Source organism: Opisthocomus hoazin, chromosome 2, assembly GCF_030867145.1.
Source record: "Opisthocomus hoazin isolate bOpiHoa1 chromosome 2, bOpiHoa1.hap1, whole genome shotgun sequence".
NCBI classification, from domain to species: domain Eukaryota; kingdom Metazoa; phylum Chordata; class Aves; order Opisthocomiformes; family Opisthocomidae; genus Opisthocomus; species Opisthocomus hoazin.
In genome coordinates this window covers 23,545,072-23,564,471 of record NC_134415.1, presented here as the reverse complement: position 1 = coordinate 23,564,471, position 19,400 = coordinate 23,545,072, and the positions used below count along the sequence as shown (strand labels likewise).

The 19,400-nt window shown below is 38.8% G+C and overlaps 1 protein-coding gene across 1 annotated transcript in view; it reads right to left on the bottom strand.

Annotated features, from left to right (window-relative positions):
• Positions 1-19,400, bottom strand: part of THADA (THADA armadillo repeat containing) — a 170,004-nt gene that overhangs the window by 47,774 nt on the left and 102,830 nt on the right. Inside the window, exons 30-31 of the mRNA XM_075412893.1 lie at positions 17,338-17,453; positions 2,832-2,917 (exon numbers count right to left, since the gene is read on the bottom strand). Coding sequence (XP_075269008.1) covers positions 2,832-2,917; positions 17,338-17,453 — 202 coding nt within the window. The remainder of the gene's footprint in view (positions 1-2,831; positions 2,918-17,337; positions 17,454-19,400) is intronic.

The following is a 19,400-nucleotide window of genomic DNA, read 5'->3' as shown; positions in this document are numbered from 1 at the left end:
GTTTCAGCCTGTGGCCTGGAACTCATATAGAGCACTTCCTGGGGCCTCTTAGATAAACACATCAAGAAACAGTTTTATTTGGATTTGTCCTTCACCCTTTATTCATTGAAACAACTTTACAAATCAAGATTAAAACAGAGAAAAATTGGCTCATAACCAGAGATACACATATGAGTAAGATACTTAATCTCAGGAAAGTATAAAGCTTCAGTTAATAATTATGTCTTACAGAACATTTAAATGTGAGACTCAAAACATTCATTTTTAACTGCAGAGTTTAGTCTTTCTCTTCCTGTGTCATGGGACACTCAGGTTCTATTTAATATAAACATATTACTCCTTCATTTCAGAAGGGCTTCTGCCTGTGACATATAAAATTGTCCCTAATGTATCTTCAAGTTTTCAAAACCGTATTTCCAGTCTAAGTTTCTACTCTCTGTAGATATTGCCTGCAATATATAACTTTAAACCCATATACAAATGGAACTTTTAAGCAAGACAATACTAATGAAATATCCTTGAGCAGAGAAAGTCTGCAAAAACAATTGCTTTCCTTTTACAGAAATTGTACCTTACAGCACCCAGGTTTGGAACAATCCACAAGAGCTTTGAAAAAATAAATGAATCCACTACAGTTGGTAATGCACCCACAGCATGGTGCAGTTCCTTAGGCTCAAAGGGCTAGTCACAAGTCAGGGACTTTAAAAAAACAGAGGGGAGTTTCCTGGTGTGGAGAGGTCAATGAGAGCCTTTGCAAATATGCAGTAATCGTTTAAAAACCAAAACAGACAAAAAACTCGAAGATAACTGAAACAGGAAAGAGACTGATAACGGAAATGTAATGCCCACTAAGTTAGCAAGTGAGGAGCCCTCATCTGGAACACTGGCTATTCCTTCATAAAAGAACATACAAAAATAGAATTGAAGGGTGAGTGATGACAATAATCAGAAGCAGAGGAAAAAAACTTCATACAAAGAGAACACAGAAAGACTGGGATGATTCATACACAAAGGATATGAACAAAGGTAGAGGAAAGTGATTAAAAAAAAAAAGTGTAAAAATTAATGTTTCAAAGAGGATCTATCTTTAAAGAAAGGAGTACTCAGAAAGATTGCCCAGAGAGGTTGTGGATTCTCCTTCTCTAGAGATATGCAAAACCCACCTGGACAAGGTCCTCTGCAGCCTGCTCTAGGTGACCCTGCTTTGGTAGGGGGGTTGGACTAGATGATCCACAGAGGTCCCTTCCAACCCCTACCATTCTCTGACTCTGTAAAGAAGGGTGATGAACCCAAATACAGTTGAAGGGGGCTTTGAGGGTTTTTTTTGTTTGTTTTGTAGATGTGATACACAGCTAGACTTTTTAATGTATTGTAAACGATAATCACTAAGGCAAATGGTGTATCAGGATTTAAGAAACTTTATTTTGTATAAATAATGAAAATAAGCAAACATATATTGTAGCATAAAAATTACTGATGGCAGATACAGCTTACCCAAAACAAACGTTAAAAAGTCAAGAAAAAACTTATCCCTAGAGTCATGATATATTGAAACTGCTTTATATAGTGCGGTACATTCCTCCCTACCCTATAAAGCATGCAGCCCTTACCTAGTCACAAACAGTGGTCAGTACCAAACAGAACCATCTGGGACCGATGAGAGAGGAATGACTCTTCAGAGGACATGAAAGATCTGACCTGTCCCCTAGAGTCCCTGATAACCCTAACCGTCTTCCTCTGGTGTAGTGGAAACCACCTGTCACATATTTTCTATATGCCTATGCTTCTCCTATAAGGGCTAGATTCTGCACCAACCTATCTGAAGAAGTTCATTTCAGACACGCTCATCACCAACTCATTTTCCTGACAACTGTCACTATTCGAACTGTGCATTCACAAGAAATCACACAAACAGCAATTATGGAATTAAAATGGAGCTACTTCTACCAAAGGTCTAAGCAAAAAAGCAAAAGGAATTGGTTTTAAAATGAAGAACAGGCCCCAAAACAAGACTATCTGAAACAAAGAACAGCTGCAATGACTTAAATGCAGTGTTAAAATTAGTCATTAAGAATTTTAATGAAAGAACTATTCTTTAATTGCCTTCCTGGACTGACAAGGTAATTTATTACTCACTTGTTCCTAAGAAATGAACAAAACGGGCCCACAAGGAAGCTAGTTACAGCTCACTGCAAGTGGCCTATACACAGTCACACTCGAAAGGGTGTTCCTTCCTCCACCCCTTTGTTTTCCTTACTGTTTACAGTATGATTTATATTGTTGCAAACAACACTCTGCATCATTTCCTTCAAAAACATAGTGATAAAGAATCAATATAAAAAAAGAAATGTAAAGACACTTTCAGAGTTGTTTCTTATAAAAATTCTAAACATGAGAAAACACTGTTTCTCAAAGCACTTCCGCGTGTCTCATGAGTAAACAGCTCTGTAGCTTTCAGGAAAGGTTAAAGTAGTAATATTCCAGGGTTTGGATTTTGTTTGCATTTGCAACCTTGGATCAGAAAAGTATTTTGGAACACCAGAGGGGATCTCTTTTGTCGTTACACAGTTCTAGGATTAGGAATACTGCAAGATCTTAGCTTCAAGCTTTGACATGGAGCCGTACCTCATTCTTCTCATCAATAAGCCCCAGGACTAGCTCTATCTAAGGCAGAATAAAGGGCCCTTTTATACAAAGCAGCTAAAGGACTCCAGCATTCAGCAGATACCATGAGTACAAGTAATACATTATTGTTTCTCCAGATTCAACAGAGCTGAGAAATTTCCCCACAGATATTCCATCCAATATACAGATCAGTACATTTGACTTACCTTGCTTTCGAAACTTCCCTAAGTGAGTACTCAGCATCACAAGGACATCAAGATAGGCAGCTCTGGTCACCAAACAAGGATTTGGCCTAGAAAAAACAAATTACTGAAGATTAAATCCTTGTAACATCCATGCTCAGAAACAGCAGTGAAACACACCAGGTTGGTATGTATTTTTTACTTAATTAACGAAGATCAACTACTGATCAAATTAGACTGCCTACCAAGTTATCTAAGCTTCACATCCTGCTCCATTCTGAATGACAGTCTCCCTAGCAGAATGGCATTCCACCAAATCGCAGTTTATATGTTTCATTGGATGAACGAGCTTGCCCTGGCAACTAGTACATATTAATTTTGTTTATAGATAATGTGTGCAATTAAATGCATTAACAAAGTAAGTCGTCAGGTCTTACTGTTGTAGTTCATATACAAGAAAAATTCTGAAAGGTACCTTCTACATCTTTTTAATGGCCATAGCGCTCTCACTGTTCAGATGAAGACCACAGAGGCATGCATGTTTTTAAAATTAGATACTTTTTTATCCAGACAGTAATACTGGGGATTTTGTGTATATAATGCAAATTGGTCTGTTCTACCTCTTCAAGTCGTAAGTGATAAGACAGTTTCTCTCCAATTAGAAAAGTAAAATTAGGTTAACATCTTCATTTTTCTTTAAGTTGTTATTGCTGTATGTTTCAGCCAGGAAACCTTTTCTTTAAATATAACTTAATATATGAACAAACAGGAAATCCAGTTCAAAACACAGAAATTATTCTGATGAGTCCAATGGGACTTGCACTAAACCAAAAACTTTTAGAATCAAGCAGCACAAGCTTAAAGTATGACTAACTCTGTTCAGTATTTCATTTGTATTTTATCTGGCACTTTCTTTGTATACTTATCTTGATGTTTGAAACTCTTTCCAAAAACTGTTAATTAGAAATGTCCCAACAAACATTCTCAACTCTGTAACTTCTTTAAAATTCAAGAGGAAAACTTTTTCAAATAAGATATGTGATCATGACATAAAAATGAAAGGTCTGAGGTTCTTGTGTGGAAGTCTGGCAGCTGTATTTGCCTATGGAGAGTCTGCCTATGAACCTCTTAAAAAAGACAACTTTTAGCAGAAACACTGCTTTCACCTTCAGTAACATATTTGGTAACAAGCCTAAATGACTTCTGTGTTCTTTTATGGCCTAACAATACTAGGCATCCGTATAACATATAGCAGACTACATGCTACCAGGATCCCTCTTTTGAAAAGGCTTTTTTTCTCCTTTTGCATGAACAGAGACTTTTTAGACACTTTCTTATTAGTGAAGTAATCATGAACCTCCAAAAACTTCTCCATGTTTGCCTCTTAGCACTTGCCTTAAAGCACAAGAGCTAAAAGCCTGCCTGCAGGGAAGATGCACATCAATAAGAACTGATATCGTAAGAAGCCAAAGCCATTTTAATATGGCCTATTTTTGAAAAGCTGTATTAGGAAAACTTAATTTCTGTCCACCCTGACTAAGCGAACCTCTCTTCTGTATCTTGGGCATCCAGCTGTTGCCCAAGTTGTTCTTCACAGATCTGCGCGAAAATACCACTGAGAAATACTCACAGGGTTAGGAGCTCAACCCACAAGAAAACAGTGTGCCAGAGCAGTCAAAGGCTTAGAAGAAATAGAAACCAAGAGGTCTCTCACAAGTACTCATAAAATGGACGAAAGCAGCCATGACAGATTTCAATTAAGGTGAGGAACATAATGGGCCTACTGAACTTCAGTCCCCTCGAAAAATGGAAGACTCCCTTATTATTCACTTGTTTCACTGGAAAGAAAATTTCCAACGTACAAACTGTGCCTTGGGAAAAACATGGTTGACGCAGCCTTTACTGAAGAAGTGATAACAGCAATTCTGACATGCTTTTTCAGTCTGGTCCAGCTTTTAAGCATTTAAGCATTTACCACTTCATTCTGAGTATGCGCATATGCATGTTTTTGATTTTGAAATGAGGCTTTTCTCGCATAAAACATACCAAACATTTGTTCTTGGCTGGCTCCACTGCTCTGGTGATGCTAGTGAATTCTCAGCCGTATGTGCCAGACGGACACAACAGGAAATTCAGTTTTCCAAAACCAAGAAATTTCAGTGTTCTTCAGACTGTAGCAGAAAGCTCAGTCTCATAAGACAATCAAACTGTGATTTGCATAACAGACCTGACAGCCAAAAATCACATGCTGAACATTTCAAATGATGTACTGCGCAGTATTTAAGATGACCTGTTCGTGCAGAACTTCAACAATGAGAGTAGGAAGAGTACAAGATGTTTCTTTTTTAATCCAGATACCCAAATAAAGTGGTGTTCTCACAAACAAGCTTTGAGGAAATCTGTCTCCAAACAAGAAACTCACAGCAGAGCAAGGGTGTGAGCTCCAGGCATCTGGAACAGCATTCCTTTTTTTGTCCAAAACCCCAAAATTAGTTCATTTCCCTTCCAATCTGGATATTAATGGAAACAAATACATCATATGCTCACTCCAGATGATAAACTGTATGTGACTGAATACGACAGAGCTAGAGATGGTTAGGACTCTCACATCGAGGAGTATGTCCACACAGAAATACAAAATGGAATATTCATACTACTATACATATATACTAAAAGCAGGCTCGGGATGTCAGTGCCAAGATCCCTACCTCATTAAAATAATGCTATGTCTACGTTAGCAAGTAGGTTCCTGTAACAACAGCAGATCTGTGAAGTCAAACAGTTCGTTACCAAAGACCCAATGCCCACCCTACATACCACGCCCAAGTGCATTAAAACATAATTTTCCGAAGTTCCTCCTGTTGCTTTTTGTTTCTCTGTGAATACGGAGTTTATAGCCAGCCTGCTTCAGGAATCTCACCACAGTTAGAAGCTTATCCCACAGTTTGCAGCACTCCTTCATGATGCTCTACTTGGAGGCTGACTGTCCAGATGGAAATAAAAATCAGTTCACAGATGACCACTGAGTTCAATTTCACCAGCAGTCAATATTGCAGAATATTTCAACACATCTGACTGAAGAGAGGTCAAAGGCTGTCTGCTCTGAGTAGCATGTAAAAGGCAAGCATCGTCACAGGCTTGACCTGCCAGGCAGAAGGGAAGAAAATACCTGCAACCCTTAGAAGCACAGACAGGGATGGACGGATTACTGCTTAAAAAGAGCAAGGCCCAGAAGAAACATGTTTTTAATTTAATCAAGGAGAACAAAACAATGACAGGAGGCGCTGCTGTGTCCCTGTTACAGGATCTTCAGTATGGGAAAAAGTGTCTTTTTGAAAATTATTATTTTAGGTGGGTGTGGCTGAACAGCAGACAAATCTGAAAACACAGGAGCCAGTTTCCATACTACAAATTTTGTCACTTTATAGCAGATTTCTGGATTAGATCCTGAAAATAAAGTCTTCCAAACCTAGTCAATTTCTCATAATTAAGACTGAACAATTAATTGCGGATAGGGTAGTCAGACTTCTTTGTAATTTTATTTTCAGCTGTGGTATGTGAATATAAAATTAGAAAAGAGTTGAAGTCATTGGTAGGAGGAAACCTTTTGTTAGCCATTAAGAGTCCAGGGCATTTTTTTAAGAGAAAAAGGTTAACGGAACTAAATAGTCCTTTTAAATTCACAGGCTCCTGTTCAAACGCCTTTGAAGAGGTCCAAGTTAAACAGTGACAGAATAGTATATGACCAGAGTAACAATAAGCTATTTGTTTCAAACAAGGAACTGCGTGGTAGGTGAATTGGGAAGGGTACCCGTTAGGAGATATTTCCTCTCTGCAGATGTAAATCAGACTGGGCAGGTTCAGCAGCTCCATGTGCAAGACTGCGCTTTGCTCCAGCTGCCTTTGGCTACCTACGGTAGCACGGGGACCGCTTTGATTTCTATTCTGCCTTTGCCGCCTTTGAATACCACTGACTGCAGCTTAGGTCTACGTAACATGAAATCAGTCCTAGACTCTCACAGTTCAGACCTCTGCAAATATTATTTTTTAGAAGTTTGATTCACCTTTTATAGTTAAATCATGCTCAACTTAAGGTAGTCATTGGTTTGCTTATTTTGGATGGCAGATCTGACCCAAACCAAACCAGCATTTATTGGAGAAATCAGCAATATGTGGTCACAGACCTCCTGAGTACCCTGCTCACACACACTGTTTCAACTGTATCAGAACACATGACTTAACTTCTAAAACTCAGTTTCTCTTGTATTACTGTTTATTTTAAAGAAGATCAACATTAATGAATTATGTAGCAAATTATTCTCCTCTTCCAAGGGAAACAACAAGGAGCAAAGAACATGGAAAGCTCACACATTTGGCTTCAGTCCTGTCAGAATACTGTGAAAAGATTTAAACAAATTAAATATACAACCTCTTGCTCCTCTAACCACTACGGTCTGCAGAGGCCCTTAAACAACATTTCTGCTCATTACAGGACACCACTTATAGCTATTCAGATTTCTAAATATAAACCAGGATGGCCAACACACCTTTATGTAGAGCAAGCACCAAAGAATTTTGATACATAACTTCTGCAGATCCTTATTCGCTTCTCAAACCCCCAATTTTCAATGTCACTAAGTTAGACGCCTTTAGAAGACAACAACTATTTTCTCCTGGACTATTCCTCTTTTTCCAAAAGACCATCATCTCACTTGGAGATGAACAACAACAGTAACAATAATACACTGCGTTTGTTACATAAATAAGACAGATACAAGCCACTGTCTATGAAACCAAAGTTGTTTGTGTTAATGTTTATACTATTAGGTTTTGGTTATTCTAGTCAATAGAAATTGTTTTCCAAAGATGTAACATGTTTCTTCCTCATTAGGAAACAGATGTTGGAAAACTATTAGCAGAACAACCACTATAAACATACAGTAACTTATGATATTTACTAAAGATTTAACAACATAAAAATTAAAGCGTATTTGCTCAAACTCTCAATGAGCACTTAACAAATTTCAAATGCAACCTACCAATCAATGTCTATTACATAAAAGTCCATAACTTCTCTCTTGTGAATTAGTTTAGCTACAGACTTTCTTAGTGTAGTAAGCTATCTTAGGGATATCTAAAAAACCACTTTTGTAAAAGGTCTAAGAAAAGCTCTGTGTTTTGCAGCTTCTGAGTATTTAGAGAAGCCTGAAAGATTTCAAATCTTCCAACCAAGGCTGCTTTATATAATTTATATCATTTGTCAAACTGGAATATTACTTTATTAAATAAATAACAAAATAAACAGAGTTTCCTCCTAAGAATATGTAACGTGCATCACAGCTTTGGTCACAGTAAGACAATAACTACACAGGGAGCCAGTCAACATTTTTTTCAGAGTAAAGTACAGTATTTAAATATGTTAGCTATTTCTATTCTCAGCCCCAATCTCTAAAAATTGATGACAGCATTTGACTCATGAATGACGCTAATGTAGAACTCCAGTCAAAATTATACAACTCCAAAAGCCACCTACAAATCCCTGCATTTTGCCCAAAAAGTTCATGACACGCTTTTAAGGATCAGGGTAAAGAAACCAGTGCCAGCAACATTACGAGGGCAACTCTTCCAAAGGCCAATTCATAGCTGCCTTGAGAACAAGAAGAGAATCGCCCTTATGACTTGTGTGTTTCCACTTCAGTTTCCAGTGATCTGTTAATTAAGTGAACTGCCTACTCCTCCTCTAATCTTTAATGAAAAAGTCACTCTTACTGTAATGCTGTATGTTTCTGGAGCCTTTGGAAAGGCTGAAAAAACCTAAAATTCCTGGAAGATAGATATTTCCACAGGATTAAGCTTATCAATAGTATTTTAGTACAAGCCCTGTACTAAAAGCAAATGAAAACCTGTAACAGCTAAACATCACCCTATTCTTCTGTTTAAATAACGTGTTATTGTGGAAAAAAACCCTCAGAAAAACATATTAAATTCTCTATTTTAGCTGTCAGTAAATAAAACAGCCTTCTGGTGTTGAATCTAAACCTGAATTCTCCTACTTTCTAGCCACCAATAACACACACAGTTTTTGCTTCCAACAGACAAATCAAACTGGTTTCCTAAACATCACGTTCTAACTAATACACGGGATAATATTGTAAAAGCCTTTGCAGAAATTCTTGTCTTTCTGAACTTTAAAAACATTTCTGATGAGTCAACATTTTACATATAACTGAGGCTGGAATTTCACCTTTAGCTCTAGCATAAACACAGAGAAGAATCTGGATTAAGTCCAACACATCCTAATGCCAGCTGGTACCTGGGGACAGGGCCTACGCAACTTCCTATTCTGAGTTCCCCAGTCTGACTTTGTCTTCCATAATCTCAGCTCTCCAGGCTGGTACACTAGCAACTAAATTTCAGGTTTATAATATATCTTTCCCTCCCTATCAACTTCCAGCTTACTCCTTCCTGAAGAACAGAAAATCTCTGAAAAGTATTCTTTCTTCTGGTTGCCAGATTCTTCTGACATACGACCTGCAAGTCTATCAGCTAAAATCTTCTGAACACACCAAGAAGTGCAACTTCTGTGATGTCTGAGTCTTGACACAGTCAACTCTACATGATCCTTAGGTGGTTATCCATACAGAGTTTTATCCTTGGAGGGCTGCTGACGAACCAGGCCAAGTTGCCCTTGCACTGACCACATTTTACCTACAGAGAAATCTGGAAAATGATCATTTGTCACTCATGGTGGCAACAAATCTTATGGAAATCACACCTACACATACGATGGGCATCTGATTAAAAGATTAAATCTCCCATTGTTTTGGTTATTAGCTTTCAAATTCTGTAGTAGTCTAAAGACTGAAAGTTTTGGAGCTATATTTGTTTAGAAGGCAGCCTTCATATTTTCATTCATTTTCTCTTGGAGCCCACACCTGTAGCACTGAATCAACATGCACGGCCTTCCTCTTGTCTTCTTGATAAGACATTAATAATGGATTTAATTATTAAACTTTGTCCATAGCATTTTCCACCATGTAATACAAAACCAGCACATCCGTGAACATCACGGCCAACAGACCTACATTTAATGGAAAGCATTAAAAAAAAAAAAAATGAAGCCTACGCTACCAAGTAATCCATGTTGAGTTCCTGGAAGCGCAGGAACACCTGCACAGAAATACAAACATCTAGTAACAGCACATCTGCTTGCCTACTTGGTGCTGTTGAGATTTTCTTGGAGTGACTACCATGTGCACAGTCCCCTTGACTTGCCCATTCTGTAAGACCAGCTCATCCTGCCTTATAGAAGGCATCTTCTCCAAACCGAAACTTGGTGGTCTGGTGATTTTTCTACCACCACCAAAGCCAGACTGTTATGTTGCTATTAGTTTCCCTGATAAAGGCAGAAAATGTATTGCTTCAAAAAGAAGCTAGACAATTATTTTTTCATTCTGATACCACCAAGAACATCCTGAGTTTCAGCTACTAAGAAAAAATCGTCTGTGCTCCGGCTGTCCTTGGTGAATGATACCGAAAGGCTGTGTTTTGTCGGTGTTGTTTTTAGCATACTGGATTGATAAAATAATCCTGTCTGTTCTCTTTCTTGTTTTCTTAATGAGAACCACATGTGATCCCTTAGCAGCATCCTAAAAAACTTAGAGGTCAAACTAATCCCATGTGCAAATTTAATGAATTTTACACAATTAACATTAGGGGTTTCACCTACAAAGAGGCAAGCTACTAAAACTCTTTTGTTTATTTACTGGAAAGTGTTTTCAGATATGAGTAAGGATTTATGTCCAAACCCTGTAACTGTACATGGTTTGTGCCTATTCTGAATGTTGCATTGGTGGAACCTTAAACAACCTTACTGAATTCTTAATATTCCCTGAATGTTCTTATTTAAGTTAGGAGTAAACTTACGAACCAGAACGAAAGAATGTTTTATCTTCTGCAAAGTACATCTTAAACTTCAGTCTGAAGTTTAAGCATCTCTACTGATACCCAAGGCAAGTGTTCCAAAAAAAGCAATCACCAACTGCCTAAATAAACAATTTCTGGCTGTGTTAAGGATACTGTTATCAAAACCGGTGAAAGAGTGGACTTGAAGCAGCACAAAAACCTGAATTAGCCTGCTAAAAGCACATAACATTGAAATGAATGCTTCCAAGAATACATTTATGAACAATGACGTAACTCTTATGACTCTGCTCTCAAAAGTAAAGATGAACCATGCTAAATTAGGCTCAGGGGTCAGCAAGTGCAGATTAATAAATTACCACTGTGCACCTGATATGCAGTAACTGTTCATACTGGTGTGCTTTGCTTTCAGCTGGAATGGGACAACAAAAATTTCCCTTGATGTTTTGTGCGTGCAAGAGCACACACCTGAATTATTGCTCCAGCCCAGGCAGAAAGTTACCTTTTCAATTTAAAGCCTAGTAAATAGACTTCCATAGAGCCAGGCTCAGCCACTAAAACTATTCTCAATTTTTGAACACAGCTGTATAATGCATACAGACCACTAAAGACCAAAGGTAATTAACTGCACTTCTCAGTGTGTAGGTTTTAAAGACAGAAATGGTAAAGTGGAAAAGTTAGAGAACAGGAAGATGCCAAAAGCAGACATGGCCTTGCAAGAACAAGAAGGTTCATCTTGATGCAGTGAAAGAGGAAGAGGCAAGAGAAATATCTGAAGAGAAGGACCACTCTGCCAAGGAGGATGATCATACATTCTCCTTAGTTGTTGCCTTCTTGCTGTTTTGAAAGTACAAAAAGCCCCTTCCAGCTCCTAAATAATGTCCTTCTTCCAAAAATCCCACAGAGGCTGCTTGCAAAGCTGCAAAGAGTCATGGGCATCTTGCACCTATATCTAGATTGGCCTGCCACTGTTTTGCCTTCAATAGCCTGCTCACTAGAAATGACCGCTCTCTCTCCTAAGGGGCAGTGAAAAGAGTAAGGGCATATTTAGGTTACACCCATTGAGCCATGAAGTCCTAAAACCACAGTGAGGCCCTATTCCTGCTTTCCACACAGATGGCCTAAACGCACCTTGCGTGAAGCTCCTTCCAGGAAGGACCTAAGACTGCATGCCTGCCTGCCTGTTGTCACTCACACAGCACTGTCAGAAGCAGAGGGGTGAAATGGGGCTCTACAGGCTGGGTGGAGGGCCATGGCCATCTACTTGGCAAGTTAACATGCACTCTGTAGCATTACAAAATGCCTGTGAGATTTCCCTCATTCAAAGCAGCTGCAGCTGGATCATCCTAGAGTCAGCCTGGAGAACACTGAGCAGCAAGTATCTCAGTGAACAGTGAATCTGGTTTTGAGCCTGAGCCTGCAACAACTTTCGTGTGTATTTGTTATTTGAGCTTGGATCTGGTGCCCCTGTGTCAGGCATCATTTGCATTTTTAACAGTCCCATCGATAAAGCGGAGAGCTAATCAGTAGCACCGCCAAGCTCGGGATATTTGGGTTATCAAGCTAAGCGCACACACTGCAGGCGATCCAATCCAGACGAACTAGTGGCTCTTTGCAAAACATAAAGCCAGCTGGTTTTACACAAGGCTGTTCCACACAAGTTAGTTTTGAGAAAGCAGCCTTAGAAGTAGACTTTCCCAGTGCAGACAAGCTCTCAGCTAAGAAATGGCACATGGCTAGAGGTTAACAGAATGTATTATTTGACTTCTGGCAGAACCTCAAAGTCTTTTCCCCCTCCTGTGGTCTCCAGAAAAAAGGACGTCGGGAAAAAAAAAAAAAATCAAACTAAAAGCCCTGGAAGACAGCATCCTACAAGCAAAGCTGTTAAATGACATGATTTCACAAATTTTCCAATACCAATACTTTGCCATGCCAAAGGCTACAAATGAAACAAGACAGATATTTCCGGGACTTCTGTGTAACAGATGACCAGCTCCAAACGCTGCTCTTTTAGCTTTCTGTATTTCTGAAGCAGAAGGCACCTTGAGTTAGTCTTGTAACTCTTTAGCTCAACTGCATACAAAACTACTTTTTTTTTTTCATTCATATGAAAGAGCTTTGAACCCTTTCAAAGGCTTAGCTTGATATATTGATTATTTTTTTAAAGCTTTCACCACACTAATTTCCATCACTTCATTCCACCTCAGATCTTCAACAAGCCGGACTTTATGTATTTTTAAATTTCTGTTCTTCTCAAACACCTTGCATCTCCCATACTTGGAAAAAATAAAATAAACTAACACTGATGCAGGGCTGGGGGAAGCAATAACATTACTAAACCGCTTTAGACCAACAACCATATTCTAAAACAAAATTAAAAGCACCAAATGAAGTCTAAACCTGCAAATAAAGTAAAAAATTTCTATCACCTTTAGAAGTGGATGGAAGGCAGGTCTCATTTACCAAAACATCTAAAATAGAAATACTCAAAAAAAATAGTATTTTGAAGATGTAAAAAAAAAAACAAGGAAGGTGGAAGAAAGATTTTTTCCTTCTAGTAGTCCAATACGTACCACAGAGGGGAAAAAACAACCATTGTATTAACATCAGAAGCCCATCTTCACAATAGACAGAAAACATCCATTGAAAAAGTGAACGTTTTATGAAACACTTTGGGGAATGTGAGCTGTTATTTTATTCTCTAAAGTCAAATCAGGTGGGGGAGTGGAGGAGGGAGAAGAGATTAGTATACTACAGGGAATGCACAGTATTTTCTTGAGCTATCCTACACCAACACATTCTCACGTTCTGATGAAAGGAAATTACATTGTGGCCCTGAAAAGGTAAAGAAAAAACCCACAATCATACAAACAAAAAAAAAGAAATCCCATTTCAGCAATCAGCTGAAGAAAGATAATAATTCCTCCAGATACACACATGACAAACAAGCCTCATAATTTTTAAGAGCTACTTATGAAATCCAAAATTCTATATTTTAAATAAAAGAGGAAATGGCCTCAAGTTGCGTCAGGGGAGGTTGAGATTGGATATTAGGAAAAATTTCTTTACTGAAAGAGTGGTCAGGCATTGGAACAGGCTGCCTAGGGAGGTGGTGGAGTCACCATCTGTGGAGGTGTTCAAAAAACACATAGATATAGCACTGCGGAATATGGTTTAGTAGGCACGGTGGTGGCGAGTTGATGGTTGGACTTGATGATCTTAGAGGTCTTTTCCAACCTATGATTCTATGAAGAATTTCTCAGATAAGCTTGTTCCATAGTACAAAGGAAGTATGTAGTTGAAAGAACACCAGCAAGAACTTACAGAACTAGCACAGAAATGTGAATGAAGACTGCTGTTTTGAAATAATTCCCCATTTCCTCAAATTTACAAGCCGCTTTCCTGTTAGTTCAACTTTTTTTTCACCCATTTAAGATTCATAGTGAGTGCCTGTAATACCCTCTTTTCAAACAATCACTGCACTACAGTACCAGTGACACACTAAATTATCTCCTCATGAGAAAGGCAGCAGAAACAGATGAAGGTTCGTTAATTTTTCTCTGTGGTACTCACTCTCTTCGCCTGAGTAGCAAGACGGTAAGAATGACTGGACATGGACCAAGGGTCCAGCCAGCCAGCCCCCTCCCTGACAGTGACCAACAGCAGATGCATGCCAAAAAGTCTAACAGCAGGGTGCAAATGAAGCACTGGTTTTCCATTAATGCTCTCCCAACATCCAGAAAACTGTACAGACTTACTAAGTTTCACAACTCCGTCGCCAAGCGACCTCCCAAAACTCCTTTAAAACAAGAAAATCCCCCAAACCCACCATTCACGACAGAACAGTTTCTCAGCTCCACACAGCCAAATAGAAATGGTAAAGTTCCACACTGAGTATCAGAGACTGAAACTACCAGAGAATACCATCTATATCAACATCTTTCTTTGGGTTGTTTGCTGGGGGGGGGATTTGTTTGTTTTGTTTTTAAATTACACCCCACTGCACACATTTATCTCAAGCAGAAAGTTAAGAGACAAGAAAATGTTTTCAGCTTTATCGTGTACTGTGGTCTTAAGTTTAAAATGTATTTGGAAGTAAATTCGGTTACCAAACATTTCATGGATATTTTACTTGCTTTTTTTAGACTTCAAAGAAAAAAAAAGAAAAGAAGAAAAAAAAAAGAAAAAAGAAAACACACCTTAGCCCAAAGTGTGCCCAAGCACGTATGGCTGTACAGGATCAGAAAGAATGATGAAGTACATTAGAAATTTGCAGAAGTTTCTGTCTGTAAAAACACCAGTGCCTTAGTGTTGCAAACCTGTATGGTCATAATATAAAATTTTACTGTCTGGGGAGAAAGACATTTTAAAAAAACATTATGTATAGTATTAACTGCATAATTGAGAATGCATGAACATGAAAGGAGGCTACAACAAACTGACAAAAAGAAAACATGCTACTGACAGAGGGTTAGTATTAGCACATACAGCTGTGGCTTTTTACAGGCAAGTGAAAGAGAAAATACATCTCTTCAGGCAGATACCTGTACCATGTACCTGGATTTCTTAGCAAGAGCCCGAAAACATTTCCTTTCTGGAGATAATACAAAAAAAAAAAGTCAGCACTAACACAACTAATATATTAAAAAGGCCAGTACTGAAAAATTACTTTGAAAACACAGAATTTATTTAAAATCTGTAATGAACAGAGCCTGGGCCTCATATATTTGCTGCAGGAGAAAGAGGTTTGAATTATTTAGCACTAGTATCTTTCTACTGAATTTGGTCTCCAGTGTTTGTTTTTTTTTTCTTTTCTTTATAACAGCATCTATGGCTTTAATTTAATTAAATTACCATTCTCATTTAAAGACTTAAAAACACTTATGCTAAATCAAAAGGTCCACCAAATCTGTCATGATGTCTGTAACTGAGAGAGAGAGCAGACGCACAGGGAAGGGAAGCGTAACAACAGTGATACTTGCCCAAACCCCTCTCTCTCAGCCTTCGAGGTTGATGGAAGAATTTCTTGAGCCAACTGCGATATCTACTTAGTAACATCACTGGACTCTTCTTCCATGACTCTTTTCAATCATTTATTAAAAATTCAGATAGGTTTAAAGCGAACAGTTTCTTGTATCATGGAGTTCCATAGCTAAACTAAAATTATATTAAAAACTTAATTGTCTTGTTTCTTTTAAATCCCATCTTACACTGGAAGGGATGCTAATTTACCCGTCTCCCTTTCCAAATGTCTCATAGGATTCCAACCCCCCCCCTCGCCCTGTGTCATCCCCCAGTTGTCCCTTTTCCAGGCTAAAAAAAATCTCAGCCTACTTAGTCATTCCCCATCTAAAAACTATTCTTTTTACTGCTCCTCATCTAGAAACTATTCTGTACTTTTTACTGCTCCTCTTTTCTATTGTATCTTCTTTGGGATTTATACAATATTAAAATGCACAACACAGGCTAATATAGAAACATAAGTGTGTTTTCTGTTTTGTTCTGCATTCTTGTTATATTTGTCCGCTCCCCTCTTGAGCTCTACCGAGAATCAGGGTGATTTTTTCCTATTACAAGGTAAAAATCTTCTTCCTAAGTGGTAAAAATCTTCCCAGCCAACCACTCTTTGCCCAAGTGAAGTCCAACCTGCTTTATTCAAGTGCATTATTTTAGTTATTTACACCAAGTTTTATCTGCTATACCATTACTCTCACTCACTCAGGAGACACTTCTGTAATTCTTGGAGACCGACTGCATGTGTCTTACCCAAACCCAACACCGGCAGCAAACTTCCTCAATCCACTAGTCACCCCCCTTCTCCAAATCACTTACGATTTTGCTTCTGCCGATCACAAAGCAACATTGGTTTTATCAGAGATCCACGCTAGACTGCACTGGTGACCTCCCTCCACTGTGCAAACTGTACTCTGGAATATTTCACCCATTTACTTACCTACACAATGACTTGGGCTCTCCGTCCACATCTAATTCCTTTAAAAATTTTGGTGGGAATTTTCAAGATCAAGTAGGTTTCCAAGGAGGGGTGGGGGGTGTGGGAAGAGGGTTTGACTGTAGTCAGTATGTGATCATTTGAAGATCCTTTTACAGAAATCTAAGGAAAATGTTTCCAAAACTATCTTGAATTGTTTGTGGGCAGCTAAATACTTTTGACAGTTTCAACAATTGCTATGACATTTTTCTACTACTTTTCTGTAAAAGTCAAGTCAGAGAAACTAGTAACATAAAAACCTCACATATGTGGCATATTTTTCTTAGCCCAGAAGGAACAGCCATCCCTTTTTTTTTTTTTAATGACTGGACCATAAAATTTAGCTAAGAATGAACTAAGAGAAGACAGAAAGAGAGTAATGCACACAGGTAAAGCATACTTCTCTTTTTTCATCCCTTGCTTTTTTGGGGAAAAAAAAAATACCACCACCTGGATTAAAAAAACCACCAAACCAATAAGGCATCTAAATTTTACACGATTCTAGAGAAATAAATCTGTCAAGCTTGCCAAAACAAAAAATTATTTAAAAAAATCCATCAGCCAAGTCTTCTGTATGTTAGCAACCTCTATGTATAGATATCTTGTGTTTTATCTTACCTTTTAGCCAACCACAGTTTGGTTCCTATACAGGTAATGATATCACCCAGTCCCTGCTGAAAGTCCGAACTCATGAGCTGTTTTGAGTCTAAGTACGACTGCAGCAAGTGAAAAACCTAAATTAAAAAAAAATAAGATAAAAAATTGAAACTACAGTTTCTAGCCGCTGCTTTTCCTCTGAATAACTGTAAGATGAGAACAACCACCTGCAAAATGAACAACTGTTATTCAAGCAAAAACGTGTATTCATTTGGCATAAGAACAGATGGAATCCTTAAACTGCCTATTCTTTAAAATTCACTTTTCACAGTAATTGAACAACAAAAGAGGAAGTGCTGGAAGATGCGAGCCTCTGTGAGGTGAGCAGAGCACAGCCAGATGAACCACACTCCTGCTGGCCCCTGCCAACTTCACCATCCCAAAACATTCAACCTCTTCTCGGTGCCATCTCCTCACCGGTGCCAGCACAACTGTCCCTGGCAGCCTGGCCCACTGGCTGGACCAGGGCTGGCTGCATCATGCAAGTACAACCAAGAAGACAGGGAAGGGTCTTTAAAATCCACATACTGAACAAAAAGCTTTTTAAAAGCAGCAGAATTATCATCTACAGCCACTCTGAAGTGCTGACGGAGAAGTATCCTTATTCCTGCTCCCATGACCCTTCTTTCAGGGCTCCAGCCAAACCCAGCGAGCAGTTGAGTTTCACAGAGAAGGGAGACGCTCGCACCCTTCCCTTCCTTTCCCTTCCCAGGACAGAGGAGACTGAGCTTCTGCATCGGGGCTGCGCGCTGACCGTGTCATCTGCTCCGGTGCCTAGCAGGCACGTCCTAGGTACCGTAAAGGAAAGAACTCAAGATACCAAAACACAAAGCATGACCTCTAGCTTTCTGGTCAGACAGTTAACAAAGCAAATAATTTCTGTTCTTAGAGACTTTCTTTTGCTACTTAAAAACAGGTTTTCCAAGTAGTATTGAATATATAGAAAAGAGTTAAGGAAAAGTGGAGTTAAAAAAAGATGTATAGTCATCTAGATCATAAGCATGAAAAGGAAATACTGGATAATATATGAAAGCTGATACCAACTGCACCGTGGAGAGGGACTCTCCAAGCCCAGCCCCTGTAGTAGCCGTCCTCTCTGCACGTGGGAGAAAGTGCGTGACACACGCTTCTGACACAAGTGACAACGCTTATTTCTTCCCACTTAGTTTTTTACCTTTCCCATTTATACGCAAGCGAACACCTAGGTGAGTTAATTTCTAAACAGAATAACACAGAGACATGTGATGCAGTACTGAAGCCTAATGGGAAAGGTCTTGCTCGAGTTAAGGAGTTTGTCACACACGTGCAATGTGGAAGCTGGAATAGGAGGAACAGGGCGCTAACTCTCCCTCTTTCTTTTACTTGCCTTGCAGCCTCTAAATTTGAAATTCTGTTTGCCTACATGGGTAAGTCATATTGGTAGACATGACAGGGTTTCTACACAAATTGAAAAAGAACAGCCCTCTGCTGATTATTTATTTAGACTGGCAACGTGCAGAATTCAGGAAGCTTTAGAGCCTCAGACCGTTTCTGAAAATACATACATGAGCATTTTATATGGAAACACTCTTAACGTGTGAGAGTATTAGCACTTCATACTTGCAAAGTGACAATTTTACAACTAACAGACTAAGCTGGAGCACTCACTTTGCAAAAATAAAAACCTTTATATCCAGACTTTTACATTTCAGATCTTGGTTTCTCGCACTCCAGCTGTCACTTGCTCCTGGGGTTATAGTTTTTTTGTTTGTTTGTTTGCTTGTTTTGGAAACACAAGCACTGCCGCATAGCATTAACTTGACACAATTTCATCTGGGTTATTTTTTGTGAAATTATTCAAGTGGAAAAACAGCTGCAGTGGTTTCAGCTACGCACAGCAGCAGAACAGAAGAGATGTCAAGAGACTATCTAATCCATACAAACACTGAGGCAGGATCTAAACGTTCTCCAGTGAAACAAACGGCCGACTGTGCTCACACTGAAAACAGCCAAGAAAGCAGATTCCAAAATATTTGCATGCAACA